Here is a 17050-nt window from a genome sequence, read left to right on the forward strand (position 1 = left end):
TGTAAAAAAATATTAAAAAAATAAAGCTCCAGAGAACCCTCATATACAAATGAGGATCATAATATGAAATAAAAAGCTTTTGTTGTTGTTTTTTTTTTCAATTTTACTTCCAACACAAATATAAAGCTTATCTGAAGGCTTTTTCAGAATAAAAAGTTGTTAAACTAGAAAATAAAAATGTGCTTTGCGTATTCATGACATTAACATTTTCAAAAAATTAGATCAAGGTATATACCAGAAAATGTGAAGGGCAGCTTCCCGCAGTCCCATATTTTGAGAGCTGACTGAATCAAAAAGGAACTTCAAACCTTCAGGCCATTGGTTGTTACCATCCTCATCTAAAAGTAAAGAAATCCAGGCATAAAGTGTGTAAGTCAAAACTTCAAATCATTAGGGTGAATCCTTTCATTATAAGCCTCATTCAAAATATACAGCAGAAAATGTCATTTGCTCTATATTAAAAAAACTTCTAACACAATTAGGTTCTTTAACCTAAAAATGACATAATCCTATATAATAAAGAGCTAATACGCAAATGGTTGTCACTCTCATGCCTTAACGGCTCAGACACTCAACAATGGGGAGAGAGGAATGGGGACCAGCCATGCACAAATGAGCTCGTGAGAGAGGAATGGGGACAAGCCAGACTGCGGCCCAGCACCTGCAGCTGCAGCCCAGGCAAAGCCGGCCCAGGTACTGGGTGCCTGTGGTCTGCCAGAGGGAGGGAAGCCTGGGTCCCTGGTGCCTGCAACTGGTTGGAAGAGGGAATCCTGGGTCGAGGGTGCGGGGTGAGGCAGAGGCGGTTAGGGGCGATCAGGCCAGCCGGGGAGCAGCTAGGGGCGATCAGGCAGGCAGAGGTGGTCAGGGGCGATCAGGCCAGCAAGGGAGCAGTTAGGGCAATCAGGCTGGTAGGGGAGCAGTTAGGAGTGATCAAGTAGGCAGACAGAGGTGGTTAGGGGCAATCAGGCAGAGGGGTTAGGGGTGATCAGGCAGGTGAGTGGTTAGGAGCCAGGGGTCCCAGATTGCAAGAGGCAGTCAGACATCCCCCGAGGGACCCTGGATTGGAGAGGGTGCAGGCTGGGCTGAGGGACAACCCCTGGCCCCACCCCCATGCATGAATTTCGTGCACTGGACCTCTAGTAATCTTATAAAAAGCAATTGTTTATATTTAGGTTACATAGCACAAGTATTAAATGGGGGTCACTTCTAAGGAGTGGTATTTGGAGAAAAGGCATCACTGTGACTATTTGGTTAAATCTTTGTATATATACTATTGCTATTAAAGAGTTTAAAAAGTAGGCAAAGCTAATATATGGTAACAAGGTCTTGAAACCAAAATAATTATTACTTTCAAACTGTAGATGAAATGGGATTGGGAATCCCAGGACCCAGAGCAGGGTGCTCACGCTTTCCAGTTTTAAGTGATACCAGATTTTCTCAACGTATTTACTTTTAAACAAGATTTTAAAACACAAAATTTTTTAGCTACTTTGTAATAAAAATAAACAACCACAAAAATATACTGCATTAGTTAACTCACCATTTATACCCTTACAAAAAATGTAAAAAAGAGTTGTAGAAATTGCAATTGCACTTTTTCTTGTTAAAAATTTCCCACACTTTTTGATTTTCTGAAATGAGTGCTACTTAGTGAGATTAAGAAAAATACCCTTCACCTATCTTTTTAACATAAAAATGTTGCTTTGAGCAGTAATAAAATAGCTACTTTAAAGAAAAAATTTATGGCCCTGGCTGCATAGCTCAGTTGGTTAGAGCGTCATCCTGATACACCTAGGTTGCAGGTTCAGTCACTGGTCAGGCACATACAAGAATCAACCAATAAATGCATAAATAAGTGGAACAATAAACTTATTTCTTTCTCTCAAACTAATAAAAGAAAAACCTTTAAAATATATTTTTATTGATTTTTGAAAGGGAGAGCGAGAGAGAAATAGAAACATCAATAATGACAGAGAATCATTGATTGGCTGTCTCCTGTATTCCCCAGACTGGGGATCGAGCGTATAACCCAGGCATGTGCCCTGACCTGGAATCAAATGGTAACTTCTTGGTTCATAGGTCGACACTCAACCACTGAACCACACTGGCCTGTCAATAAATGAAAAATTTTTAAAATACTATGAAGAGCACACCTAGAAACATTTTTAAATGTTTCTATTATCAAGTGATTGAGTTAAAAAAAAATGTCACCTATAAAAACTCTTATCTGTACAGTTAAAAAATTTAAAAATACGCTCTAGCCGGTTGTGATCAGTGGTTAGTGTCCGTCCCCAGACTGAAGGGTCTCAGGATTTTGAAAGCTTTTTTAAAAATTCGAAATTAAGAGTTTCACCCTGATCAGCGTGGCTCAGTTGGGTTGGAGCGTTGTCCCATGCACTGAAAGGCTTCACGTTTAATTCCGGTAGGGCACACATGGGAGGCAACAGACTGATGTTTCTCTCTTTCCCTTCCTCTCTCTCTAAAATCAATAAAAATACATATTAAAAAAACTGTTTCAGCCCTAGTTGGTTTGGCTCAGTGGATAGAGCATCAGCCTGCATACTGAAGGGTCCTCGGTTCAATTTTATTCAAGAGCACATACCTTGGTTGCAGGCTCCTCCCTGGCCCGGGCACATGTAGGAGGCAACCAATCAATGTGTTTCTCTCACATTGATAGTTCTGTCTTTCCCTCTCTATAAAAATCAATGAAAAAATATCCTTGGGTGAGGATTAAAAAAAAAATTGTTTCAGTGGGTTTTGAATTATTTTGGTAGTTAAGATTACAGAATTGGTTATGTATTGTTTTTTTTTTTACTAGCACAACCAACAATGTTCTCCCACTTAGCCCTTATCTTAGTGAGGTATCCTTTCAACCTTTGAAAATGTCACTTAAGTGAATTAAGTTTAAAATTACATTTATGAATCTGTCAAAAAAAATAACAAAGAATATTCTATTACTTTATTCATATTTTTAGAATGACCAAAAAGTCTTGACTGTTGATAAAATGCAATTTTAGCAGTTTTCCTTTTATCTTATCCTTTAAAAATATTTTTGGATATTTTACATGTAAATAGTACTAATAGCACATAATTTAGAAATACACAAATATAATAGCAAAAGCACCTGGATTCCACTAATATCTTCTTATATTGGCAAGTCTATAAAGTAGGCTATAAATAAGACTATGCTTTCAAAACTGTACAATTTTCAAGCAAACTATAATACTAATTCTCACATGATAAACACCAATGGTATGACTGCATTTTATAAACATCTATCATTTGGACCTAAATGCAGAATCCATAATCACTCTCATTTTGAACAGAATAAGTGATACTCCGGTACTTGTGAAGTTTCCTCTACAGATTCCACTTTTAAAAAAAAGAATATACACTTGACCCTTGAACAATGGTGGTGGGGGGTGGTTTAGGGGTACCGATCCCAAACATAATAGAAAAATCACAATTAACGTTTGACTCCCCTAATTTGTCTCAGTGTCCGCTGGGGAATGATCCTAGGACCTGTGTCAGGTAACAAAATTCACAGATGCTCAAGTCCATTACATAAGATGGTGTAGAACAATGCATACAGTCAACCCTCCGTATCCATACTCCCAACAGAGAATTGCAAAAAAAAAAAAAAAAAAAAATCCCCATAATTAAGTGGACCCATGCAATTCAAACTCATGCTGTTCAATGTCAACTGTGTTTTTTCTTTTATAACATTATAATAATAAATGCATTTGCATACAAACCTATTAAATTTCTGGCCAACTCTGCAGCAATATCACAAATTTTCTTCCTCATGCTAGACTGTGTTTCCATTTGAATAATCATTAGTAGTTCACTCTTGATGGCAGTCTGGACATCAGAAGGAAGAGTTGGGTAGACTTCATCAAATGCAGAGGACAAAAGACGTCTTAGGAGAACAGCAGCCATCTGTCTAGCCTATAAATAGATAATATTGTTAATAACTTAGTGTCTTCCTAAAGAAAAAAATTTCCAACAAACTAGATTCCCTCTGCCATTTATGTATTTCACTACTCTATTTTAATCCTCACCCAAGGATATTTTTTCCATTGATATTTAAAGTAGAGTGGAAGGGAGGGAGGACTGGGAGAGAGAGATGGAAGGAAGGAGGGGAAGAGAGAAACATCCTTATGAGAGAGACACATTGATTGGTTGCCTCAGGGGGTGGGGGTCGGGATGGGATGTGTGTGCAACCAAGAATGTGCCCTTGACCAGGAATCGAACCCGTGACTCTTTGTTCCTGGGGCTGATGCTCGAACCACTAAGCAAAACTGGCCAGGGCGCCGAAACCGGTTTGGCTCAGTGGATAGAGCGTCGGCCTGCGGACTCAAGGGTCCCGGGTTGGATTCCGGTCAAGGGCATGTACCTGGGTTGCGGGCACATCCCCAGTAGGGAGTGTGCAGGAGGCAGCTGATCGATGTTTCTCTCTCATCGATGTTTCTAACTCTCTATCTCTCTCCCTTCCTCTCTGTAAAAAAATCAATAAAATATATTAAAAAAAAAAACAAAAAAACTGGCCAGGGCTCACAACTCTTTTTACAATTGATTCCAAAAGCATTTTATCAGATTTTGTAAAAAATACATAAAAGTATTTCTAATCACATTAGCCTACTATATAAGAAAATACCATCCAAAAGTAATTTTGTTTATAGCTGAGTAAAAGACCTGAACATATTACATCTCAAATAGGAACACATATCACAGCAGTGATAAACCTGTTTAAAATTCCTATTTTTTTTAAAAATATATTTTATTGATTTTTCACAGAGAGGAAGAGAGAGGGATAGAGAGTTAGAAACATCGATGAGAGAAACATCGATCAGCTGCCTCCTGCACACCTCCTACTGGGGATGTGCCCGCAACCAAGGTACATGCCCTTGGCCGGAATCAAACCCGGGACCCCTCAATCCGCAGGCCGACACTCTATCCACTGAGCCAAACCGGTCAGGGCTAAAATTCCTATTTTTAATACAATCTTTGAGAGTAAAACAGATCTTAATAAAAGCTGTAAATCCTATAATGACCTTTTCCTACTTCTCCATTTGGCGCTCACTCTAGTATCCGAAGTGCATTTTCCACATAATTGCATACTGCCAGCCTGGTCTATCTTGTTATATTACTGACTTTTCATTAACCTCTTTAGATAAAATGCTATCAAATCTATTTGTGTTTATGCTTCATTCATGCAAACAAATATTTTAAGTTCCCAACACCAAAAAAATGATAATCAATCTCAATGTGCATATTCTTATCCCATTTTTAAACCTGAAGAATTTATTTAAGTTTGGTGTTTTCTGTATATTCCTTTAGATCAGCGGTTCTCAACCTGTGGGTCGCGACCCCTTTGGCAGTCAAACGACCCTTTCACAGGGGTCGCCTAAGACCATCCTGCATATCAGATATTTACATTACAATTCATAACAGTAGCAACATTACAGTTATGAAGTAGCAACGAAAATAATTTTATGGTTGGGTCACAACATGAGGAACTGTATTTAAAGGGCCAGAAGGTTGAGAACCTCTGCTTTAGATTATCAAAAGTTGACACAAACACCATTCTAAAATTTGATCATATTAAACCCATTAGCCAAACTATACATATTTTTTCTTTTTTTGGGCTATAGCTATTCTTTATCAAATTACTTTGGGACTATGATCAACAAAAAGAGTTAAGTTATACAAATAAAATTTGCCAATTTTTTTCTCCATTTACTTTTCACTGAGAAATCTTTTCAACTGAACTACTTATAACAGACAGCAAACTTATTAAAAAATTTATACTCTAGCCCTAGGCTGGTTTGGCTCAGTTGATAGAGTGTCGGTCTACGGACTGAATGGTCCCGGGTTCGATTCCAGTCAAGGGCACATGCCCAGGTTGCAGGCTTGATCCCCACTGGGGGGGGCATGCAGGAGGCAGCCAATTGATGATCCTCTCTCATCACTGATGTTTCTATTTCTCTTTGTCCCTCTCCCTTCTTCTCTGAAATCAATAAAAATATTTAAAAAGAAAAAAATTGTTACACTCTACCATTAGATCATGATTTGAAAAAAATTATAATACTTTATATATTAGCTCTAGTTGGTTTGGGTCAGTGGATAGTCAGCCCTCAGACTGAAGGGTCCTGGGTTCGATTTCTGTCAAGGGCACATACTTCGGTTGCAGGCTCGATCCCTGGCCCTGGTTGGGGTGCTGCAGGAAGCACCTGTTCGATGTCTCTCTCTCACATGGATGTTTCTCTCTGTCTCTCTCTCTTCCTTACACACTTTCTAAAAATCAATGGAAATATAGCCTTGGGTAAGGATTAACAACAACAAAAAATTTAAACTCTAGATTCAAAGTGGTTAAAATTCCCATAAAAGTGGCTAAAATATTTCCATTCTCACACATATACTGAAAACTATGAAGCCACAATAAAAATGCCGAGGCCAGTTCACAATTATCTTATTCCTAAACCAAATTAAGATTTAAATGGGGTTCAATATAGGTATTTTTTAAAATCTTCACCTGAGGATTATGTTTCTATTGATTTTTAGAGAAAGAGGAAGGGAGAAACATGGATGTAAGAAACAGATCAGTTGGCTCCCACATGTGCCCAGACTGGGGATCAAACCCACAACCTTTTGGTGTAGGGAATGATGCTCCAATCAACTGTGCCACCTGGTCAAGACTCAATATGGGTTTTTAAAAGTAAAATTCAGTAATTTTTGTATTATTCTGTTTTAAAATTTGTTTTGTAGCTGTGCACCCTCCCTGTGGGAAGCATGCTCTGGCCTTTTCCCTCCCCTTCTTCTTCTTTCCAGGTGTCCTAACCTTTGCCTTTCTTTCCCCTAAGCTCCAAGGGCCCTTTTGTTCCTGTAATGTTCCCTGAGACTACACAGCCCACGTGGGTCACTTCTGCTATTTCTGTAACTTTTCAAATAAATCTTCTCTTATAATTTGAAAAAAAAAAAAAAATTGTCTTGTAGCTAACTTGCATCTATCTTCAAGCATTAAATTAGCCAACTTTTTAGAGATTTAAGTTTGTTGTTCATATTTGACATTCATTTTGAATTAAAGAATAGATATATTTTAAAAAGGTGAAGAAGTGTCTTTTGTCATCTACTTTAAGAAATCAGGGCATATTTATAGTCTTTTCTAAGTGTTATCAGAGAATATTAAATGGCCAATTTAAAGTCGGGTGTATTACTATATACAACTTTAGTGTGACTTCCTTTTCACCATGTGTTAATATAAGCATTTAACATTTAATGTGACCATTAATAAAGCAGTCTTACGTTACAAATTCTAAGAGCATGTCACAGATAGAGTAAGTTTTCTAGATTTGGGTATTTTGACGCTTTGTCCAAAATAAACAGTATATTCAATTCACATTCAATGTTATACACAGGTATTACTTTTGGGAAGAAAGAAATGAGCTAAAAATTCATAGAAAAGCAGTAAGAAACTATAAATTTGATTTGGTAACTAGGTAATTTGGTAAAAGCCATGATTTTAAAAGGACTCTACAAAATGTCCTTTATTCCCTAAACATCTTTATAGTATTCTTCTCCATTTAGAGATAGCTATAAGGATAACATTTTAAAAGATAGATAAAAAGTATTTTTTTTCAGAATCATTTAGCAACACATTAAAATACTGAAAGAATTAAATTCCTTCCTTCAGAATGAACTGTCTTGAGCTAGAAAATTTTGTATAGCCACGGAAATCAATTATATTTAATAATTTTAATGTAATTATTTTAAAAATACTAACTTTTAAATATCCTGGACACATCATCGTCATTTTTAATACGAGCACTTAAAAAACGTTTTAACTCCAAAACAGTTTCTAGCAAATAAGTTCAAAGTTCTGGTAATGTCTGCACAGTAACAGTAGTTTTCACTATCCACTTTGACCACCATCTAATACCCAACTTATAAGAATATATTCTCGCCCTGGCTGGTGTGGCTCAGTGGCTAGAACATTTGATTCTGGTCAAGGGCACATGCTTGGTTGGCAGGCTCAATCCCCAGTAGGGGGCATGCAGGAGGCGGCCAATCAGTGATTCTCTCTCATTATTGATGTATCTGTCTCTCCCTCTCCCTTTTTCTCTGAAATAATTAATAATAATAATAATAGTAATAATAATAAAAGAATATATTCTCAAATATTATAGTACCTCCTCAGCAGCTGTAGTATTTCTGATGGCCTGTAAGAGGAATGTGATCTTTGACTGGCCTGGGATATTCTCATAGGTTTCCTGCATGAAAAAGAAAAACATGAAAGGTTAGAATATAGTTAGAAAACATCATGAGTACACCAGTGAAAAGAAATGAAGGCTGGGGAAGATCCATGCATGGGAAGTCATATAATCTAGGCCTGGTGTTAAAATTTCCTCCTGTACCATAAAATATACTTCTGATAGGTTAGGGGAAAAAAGATGTTCAAGGAGTTATTTATTAAATTCCTTCCTACCATTATCCCTCAGATTTTTTTTGACGTGTACACATTTCCCCAACTTTTGATCCCCTGATTAACAAAACTCAAGGCCTATGAAGGTATTAAATGTGACTTGAGCTACCATGTTGCAAAGTACTCACTATCTCCTTAGATCATGGAAAACTGGTTACCTTGTCATCAACATTTTTAGATCAGAAGATATGGAACTGGTTCAAATGAGCGCTACTTACAACTATCAGATGAAGCAAGTCAGAGAAAGGGAAAGTGTTCAAATTCTTTATGCTACCTTTTTTTTCAAGAAAGGATTATACTAAAACCATATTATACACAAAAATACATGTATACAGTCAGAAAAAATTTGACCAGGAAACTTTATTAGATTTTGAAATCTAGGTTTTGAGACTTAGGACATTTCTCTCCTTTTCCATTAATAATGTCAAATGAGAGCAAACTGGTTAACAAAAACTAAGTTGACACCAAAAGACAGATGGTCAGAGTGGATCAAAATACAGGACCTAAGTATATGATGTCTACAAAATTAAGTGTAAGTATTATCCATATGCACGTATAAAAATTCTAACAATAGCAGTCTTTTACAATGGAAAAGAAATCATTAATTTAAGTACACTTTGAATTGTTTTCCCCAAGAAACCTCTTTAAACTGATTGACTAGAATTGGCAATAAGTAAGTATAGACAGTCCATTCTGATCTATCCACTTCAAGGGTATAATGTAGATAACATGCTAATTTTGTAGCAGTCTAAGTTCAAAGAGCTTGCCTGCTGTCTACTAGCTACCACCCCTAAAAATGTGAAAAGGACAAAAATGGGAAAACAGGGTGTCTCTGAATCCACATCTACGTTACACTTTTTATTAAGTGCTTGCTCCATGGCATCCTGGAGATAATGACATATCCTATACTAATAAAAGGGTAATATGCTAATTAGGGCAGATGTCTTTCAGACGACCATCCGGATGTCCTTCCAGACAAATCCTCAGCAGCTGTCTGAGGCGCAGGCAAGCCGTGGATGGCGGTTGCTGCTGCCCAGGGCCGGCCTGAGGCTCAGGCAGCCATGGTGGCTGCCAGTGGCAGCAGCAGTAGGATGATGGGGGTGGCACCTTCCCTTCATTGGCCAGGTAGCCTCTGGCAGAGGGAGGCCAGACTGCGGCTTAGGCTGGAGGCTGAGGCAGAGGCCGTGAGGGGCAATCAGTCAGGCAAGAGTGGTCAAGGGCGATCAGACAGGCAGGCAGAGTGGTTAGGGGCGATCAAGCAGGCAGGCAGGCGAGCAGTTAGGAGCCAGCGGTTCTGGAGCCCTCAGGGGATGTCTGACGGCCAGTTTAAGCCCAATCCCGCAATCAGTAGTTGGACATCCCCCGAGGGGTACCAGGTTGGAGAGGGTGCAGGTCAAGCTAAGGGACTCCCCCCTCCCTAGCCTCTAGTCCTATGTAATAAAAGGCTAATAAGCAAATTGGCCGAATGGTAGAATGACTGGTCACTATGATGTGCACTGACCACCATGGGGCAGACGCTCAATGCAGGAGCTGCCCCCTGGTAGTCAGAGTGCCGCTCAGCCAGAAGCCAGGCTCATGGAGGGCGAGCGCAGCGGGACTCTGCGGCAGCGCTAAGGATGTCCCTCGAGGGCTCCCAGAAGGCGAGAGGGCGCAGGCCAGGCTGAATGCACGAATCTTGTGCACTGAGCCTCTAGTAAGGAAATAAGGCTCAGAAATTATATGACTTGCCCAAGGTAGACCTTGATCTTCTGAGCCTAACTGCACTCAAAATCTCCTTGGCACTAAATGCTCTCCGAGTTTCACCCTTAGGGGATGACTCCACCAAACAACCAGTTCTATTTACACAGCACTACAAAGTTTTCAAATTTCTCAAACATTATCTCAATCTAGGGAAGAACAAATTTGGTAGAAAGAATTCAAAATCTTTTGATAACTGCACATTCCTCTCAAGTATACAAGCACACAGAACATAACAATGCTGAAAACTAGCACAAAGTAGTCAGAGCTGAGAGAAGATGGCTTGAATTTATTTATCCAGAAATGAGATAATTTATGTAAAAGTATTCAAAAGATTGCAAAAATAGATATACTTTGAGATTTTTCACTTAATCTTTATCAAAGCAACTCAAAAAACAATATAGCCTTTTCATTTATACACTAAAAATGTCTTTTTATTCCTTGTACCTTGGCTTAGCCCCTGGTGTACTATAGATGCTATAAATGTTAACCCTTAAATCTCCAATGGCTAAATCAAGTTTTGGCAAAAAAAAAGTCTTTATTAGTATATCACTCTCAGAAATTCTGTTATAAATTTTGATGATCTCTGACCTTGGCCACATTGAGACTATTAGTGCGAGTTAGCCTATGTTAATTCTAACAGAGACTTATAAAGATTAAGTCAAATATTAAACTCTATTTTATTATAAATTAGAAATCAAGGAGGAACAGTTCAGTATGAGTGACATCTGACTCCTGAGAGAGGTTTCTCCCATTTGATCTGTTCTACTATAACAATTCAGATATAGTATTACAAAACATGGATCAAGGATAATAGTTTGAAAAGAAAAGGATAATAGTTTGATAAAAAGAAAATAGCTTTAAAATCTGGTGTAACTTTTCACCTTGGTTGGGTGTCTCAGTTGGTTGGAGCATCATCCCGTACACCAAAATATGGTGGCTTGATTCCCAATCAAGGCATGTACCCAGGTTTCGGATTTGATCCCTGTTCAGGGTGCATTCAAGAGGCAACTGATTGATATTTCTGTCTCACATCAATGTCTGTCTGTCCGTCTCTCTCTTTCTCTTTCTCAAATAAAAACAATTTTTAAAAAGTGCCCTCAGGGGAGGGTTTAAAAATTATGTAAAAATCCTATATAATAAAAGGCTAATATGCAAACCAACCGAACAGCAGAACGACTGGTCACTATGATGCGCACTGACCACCAGGGGACAGACACTCAATGCAGGAGCTGCCTCCTGGTGGTCCAGTGTGCTTCCACAGGGGGGAGTGCTGCTCAGCCAGAAGCCAGGCTCACGGCTGGTGAGCACAGTGGCGGTGGTGGGAGCCACTCCTGTCTCCGCTGCAGGCGGGCGGTAAGGAGCGAGTGAGGGGTCCCAGACTGAGAGAGCCCCGGACTGCAGGCCGGGCTGAGGGACCATCCCCTCCCCCCCGCCACCCCAGTGCACAAATTTCGTGCACCAGGCCTCAATAAATAGATAAATAAATCAAGCAAGCAAGCTTTTTCTTAGTCTAAACAGGCTGAGCCCCACAAAGGCAGGTATGGTATCTTTTCCTCTTGTATTCCTAGAATCTAGCACATTAGAGTATGAAGAATATGTCTAAGCAAATATAAAGAAAACTTCTAAGACTATTCCTAGCACTAGCCCAGGCAAATTCAAAGTCACCAGTGTTGTGGCAAATGAAATTTCAACTCCATTTGTTCTACATGCACAATTGCACAATATAAGGAAATTTCACCTCCCACCTTTCCTGCCCACAAAGGAGAAATGCTAACAGACTTATCTCATCAAGAGAGAAAACTTTTACCCAGTAAACACCTGGGTTCCTCAAAATTCAGATGTAGTATTCAATGTTACCCTCCTTCAATTCAAATCAATATTACAATATTGCCCTCCTTCAATTCAAAGTTCTATATTAGAATCAATGAGGTATAAAGTCAATGGGAAAAGTTAATTAGCCCTGGCCAGGTAGCTCAGTTTGTTGGAGCATCGTCCTGCACACCAAAAGGTTGTGGGTTCAATTCCCAGTTGGGGTGCATACGGGAGGAAACCAATCAGTCTCTCTCTCTCTCTCTCTCTCTCTCTCTCTCTCTCTCTCTCTCTCTCTCGGTGCATATGGGAGGAAACCAATCAGTTTCTCTCTCTCTCTCTCTCTCTCTCTCTCTCTCTCTCTCTCTCTCAAAAATCAATTAAAAAAATATCCTCAGGTGAGAATTAAAATAAATTAATAAAAATATACAATCTATGCATATGATTGATAAAATACTTATTTCATAAAGAAATGTCATCATGGCCCTAGCTGGTTTGGCTCAGTGGATAGTGTTGGCCTGTGGACTGAAGGGTCCTGGGTTCAATTCTGGTCAAGGGCACATATCTTGGTGATAGGCTCAAACCCCACCCTGGCAAGTGTAGGAGGCAACCAATCGATGTTTCTCTCTCTCGCTACTCACTCCCCTCCACTCTCTGCAAAAATCAATGGAAAAAATGTCATCGGGTGAGGATTGATAACAACAAAAAAATGTCAACTCTGGATTACATGTCAATTATTTATTCAATTGTTCATTCATGTTATTATATTTTGAAACAAGGACATTTAAATCATTTCTTCAAATAGTGTAAACGTATTTTTGTAAAGTTAAAGGGAAAAATCCTTGAAGATTTTAAAATAGAAGATATAGAGCCTATCAAATGGTTTATACAATGGAAAAAACTTAAAACTTTTTAAAGTTTTGAAGCTCTTCAATGATTTAAATAATTATAATAAATGAATCTTTTATTGTACTTAACTTCCTATTTTAATATAAAAAAAGTCACCTTAGTCAACAGTTTGGTATTTATGTGTCAACTAAGTATTTTTATTTAGACTGAGTAAATTACAAAGATATTTCCTGAGCCCTGGCCAAGCCCTTAGTGTAAAAAAAAAAAATTCTGTATTTGTTATATCAGGCTGTGATAAGAGGCTCATTTTCATAATGCAAAAAAAAAGGGTATTAGGTATCATTATGTACAGCCATTTCTTTTTTCAAATAATATTTTGCTTTCATTACAGATTAGCATATTACTAAATTATATGGTGCCAAGGAGCTTTCCCTCTAACACTTTTTTCTGTGTCAAATTAAGAAAATCCTGTATTATATTTCACATATTAATATATTCCAAGGATATACTAAAAAAGTAAAAATATATTTGAATGTTTTCACTAGGAATAAAGAGAGAATAACAGTACTTATTTTCAATTGTTCTATATGAGAAAATTTACTGAATGCTGCTATCCCCAAAGTGATGGAAGTGATAAAAAAATTTACAACAGGCACCAACTGGAATTCAAGCTGAACCAGACACATATTTTTGTTCTACAGAAGAGAGATTCCCCGCTAGGCTTGACAATAGAGACTTAAGCAACTAGAAGGAAGAGGCAGAATTAAATTAGCTCACTAATTACAATGCTGTTCTGCTTTGCAACACATGGAAATATCTATTATGGGTTGGGATTAAGAACTTATTTCTGTGAAAAATTACTTCTAGAGTTAGGAGAAAGCATTACAATGTTTTAATAGGCATCGTCACATCCCAATGACAGGAGTACAAATTGACGCAACTAATAAATGCAGATTACTTTTAAGGACAAATACTTTTAAGTATTCTACAAATAAACCTGGCAAAGTCTGAAAAGATAGGGATACATTTACTTCTATGTACAGCACTGCTTTCAAGAGCAGGACACTGGAAATCTCAATGTTTATTCATAGAGGACTGGTTGCATAAATAATACATCCATAGGATGGAATTCTACATAGCTGCTTTAACAAAATCTCTTATGTGACAATGTGAAAAATACTGAAATAGTCAAGCTGCAGAATAATGTGTATTAAAAGCCCTTTCATGCAAAAATGAATATATACATACTAGTAAGCTTTTTCAGGGGTGATTCACAAGACACTTAAAAGTGGTTACCTTTGCAGGGGTCCTCAAACTACGGCCTGCGGGCCACATGCAAATACAAATGTTGTATTTGTTCCCATTTTGTTTTTTTACTTCAAAATAAGATATGTGCAGTGTGCATAGGAATTTGTTCATAGTTTTTTTTTAAACTATAGTCTGGCCCTCCAACGGTCTGAGGGACAGTGAACTGGCCCCCTGTTTAAAAAGTTCGAGGACCCCTGCTTTAGAGAATGAGAAGAAACTATCTGCACCCCTTGAAATTTTACCCTGAACAGGTATTCAATGTATAATAAATAAATAAAAAGTCATTAGGATCAAGTTAGTAGTTTTAAAGAACTGAACTTTCAGTGTATTTACTTTGCTAATTATAAAAGCACAAAGTGGCCCGGCTGGGGTGGCTCAGTGGTTGAGCACCGACCTAGGAACCAGGAGGGTGAAGGTAGGACTGCGGTCAGGGCATATGCCGGGGTTGCAGGCTTGATTCCCAGTAGGGGGTGTGCAAGAGGCAACTGATTCATGATTCTCTGTCTGAAATCAATTAAAAAAAACACCACATTTAAAAACCACTAAGCGTAACCAGCATTCTTAAATCTATTCACAATCTATTAACAACACTGTGAGACAACTATAAATCTCGTGAGTCCACAGGACCTGTCCCCCGATTTCATTAGCTAGATGTAACAGAAAGGTCTATTTGCTCTGTAAAAAGATCTGGCTGAACATCCTTCACCGAACCATCGAAATCTTCCATCACAAGGTGGCAAAGAACCCCCGTCTGTAACCAAGTTTGGAGATCGCTCCCGATAACGCGCTTCAAAGAAAGTTTCTGCCCTTCCCTGGAGGCGTCTCAAGTCAACTGCGGTCTCCACACTGACAGGACACCCTCAGCCTCACACTGAACCAGGGGTGCCTCGCCGCTACTGTGTACATGAACGGGCAATACCACTGTCTTTTGAAACTATAGCACAGCTCCACATTTTGGAGGCCAGGAGCCGGAGGTGGTTAAAAAAAAAAAAAGAAAAAAAAAAGAATGATTCAGGTGCGATTTCATGAAAATGCAAGACTTAAACATATGGCACCGACCCAGGGGAACAACGGAAGCCCCAGGACACCCCATGTGCGTGATGAGACCACAAATCTCTAGAGATCAAAGATTTCTCCGAGGGCCGAGCAAAGGCAGGCGGACGCTGCTGGGCAAGAAACCCCAAAGGTAACTTCACCAGACCCTGGGAGAGGTGCGAAATCCAGCCTCCGACATGAGGGACGAGACAAGAGAGCGAGGGCTACGTGGAAACAAGTGGGAAGAAGGCGAAAGGGCTGGACATACATCCCAACAGCGGAGGTTGGGAGCCGAGGGGCAGAGGGTAGCTGGGAGCGAGGGGGCAGCAGAGCAGCGGAGGGGGTGGGCCAGGGAGCCGCCAGGGTTCGGGAGAGCGAGGAGGTCGGGCTGGGTGGATGCCGCGGAGAAGCGCGAGCAGGTTCCCACTGGGAGAGAGCGGGAAAGGGGTGAGGGGAACCCCGGGGCCCGCCCCACGCCCCACATCCCTCCCCGCCGCCCAGCTTCTCCATCTGGGCGGGGGCAGTATGTCAGGAGCGGCCGCACGTGTGTGCGAAGGGCGGCGGGAGGAAACCGGCGCCGGGCCCCGCGGCTGCAAGAGTCGGAAGGGCCGCGGGCACCGCCGGGAGCCGTGCGCCGCCTCACACGTGGGCTGAGCTGCCGCCGCCCGCCGGGCCCGGCCTGCGCCGCCGCGGCGGAGCGGCCGAGGCCCGGTGTGGCGGTGTCGCGGGGAGGATCGGCGCGCCGGCCGGGGCTAGGCGTCCGGGCGACGGGCTCGCTTACCTCTGCCTGTTTCCGGACCACATTGTCGGGGCTGAGCAGGTTTCCCAGGAGCAGGTAGAACTGTTGCTGCTCCGCCGCGGCCGCCGCCATTGCGCTAGGCGTGAGAGAGAGAAGGAGGGAGGGGAGACAGGAGCGGTGAGGCGCGCTGGCGGGCCGGCGGGAGGGGCGGGGGGCGGGCCCAGCGCGGGGACCGGCACCAGCTGTGCGCGCGGGACTAGCTGGGCCGGGCGGGAAAGGGCGGGGCAAAGGAGAAAGGGGAGGATGGGGCGGGGCCTGGCGACCCCTCACCCCGCCGCTGCCGCCGGCGTCGGCGCCTCATTGGCCCTGGGCGCGAGGGGCGGGGCCGAAGCCGCCTCCTCGGGAGCCGCGCGGATTGGCCACGCACCCTGCGGTGCCGTCACTGGCGGCGCGTGGCGTGCCGCTGGGTTAGGAGTGGGTCAGGCTGGTCGGGACTTAGCAACCTCCCTGGGGCCAGGCGGCGTCGCGGGGGAGGCGGGAGGAGCCACTGGCGGGCCTGGCTGCGGAGAGGGGCTCGAGGCCCGGCCGGGGAGGAGGGGCCAGCTCCGAGCGCGGGAGAATTCCGCGCCGCTGGCCGGCCGACCCCGTCCCGGCAGCCCCAGGAGCGCCCCCAGCTCTTGCGATCCCAAACCCCCACTCCCTGGGGAGAGAGCGCCTTTGAAACCGTTTCCCACTAAATGGCACATCCACTCTCCCCCGCCCCTCCATCTGTCAGACCCGCCTGGCCGCCCCTCAACGCCGCGCTCCTCGTGACTCACGCCCTGGGCCGGCCCGGAAGAGGGGTTACTCAGCGCTGGGCTCCCGCCAGGCCTCGGCCGCCCGCCTGGGTCCCGGCCCGCCTGTGCAGCGCACCCGCCTCCACTCCCCCCACCCCAGGATCCTGACTATTTCCTTCAATTCCGGGTTCCTGTTCTTTGGTTGCCAGCAGTTGAGAGAGACCACCCCCCCCCCCGCCCCCCCAAAGCAGCACTGGTTTATAGGGTTGATCTCTCCTGTTTGTTGACTCCCACAGGTACTGGGCGGCTCAG

At 41.9% G+C, this 17050-nt stretch overlaps 1 protein-coding gene across 2 annotated transcripts in view; it reads right to left on the reverse strand.

Annotated features, from left to right (window-relative positions):
• IPO5 (importin 5) overlaps positions 1–16158 on the reverse strand; it is a 58928-nt gene extending 42770 nt beyond the window's left edge. The window contains exons 1-4 of one of the 2 annotated variants that reach the window (XM_036297787.1): positions 16005–16157; positions 8190–8270; positions 3756–3948; positions 236–338 (exon numbers count right to left, since the gene is read on the reverse strand). In XM_036297787.1, the coding sequence (XP_036153680.1) occupies positions 236–338; positions 3756–3948; positions 8190–8270; positions 16005–16094 (467 nt within the window). In that variant the 5' untranslated portion in view covers positions 16095–16157. Of the gene's footprint in view, positions 1–235; positions 339–3755; positions 3949–8189; positions 8271–16004 lie in introns of both variants that reach the window. The other variant, XM_036297788.1, reaches the window with a different exon arrangement.
• Between the last annotated feature and the right edge of the window lie 892 nt (positions 16159–17050).

This window comes from Myotis myotis, unplaced genomic scaffold, assembly GCF_014108235.1.
Source record: "Myotis myotis isolate mMyoMyo1 unplaced genomic scaffold, mMyoMyo1.p scaffold_m19_p_3, whole genome shotgun sequence".
Lineage (NCBI taxonomy): Eukaryota > Metazoa > Chordata > Mammalia > Chiroptera > Vespertilionidae > Myotis > Myotis myotis.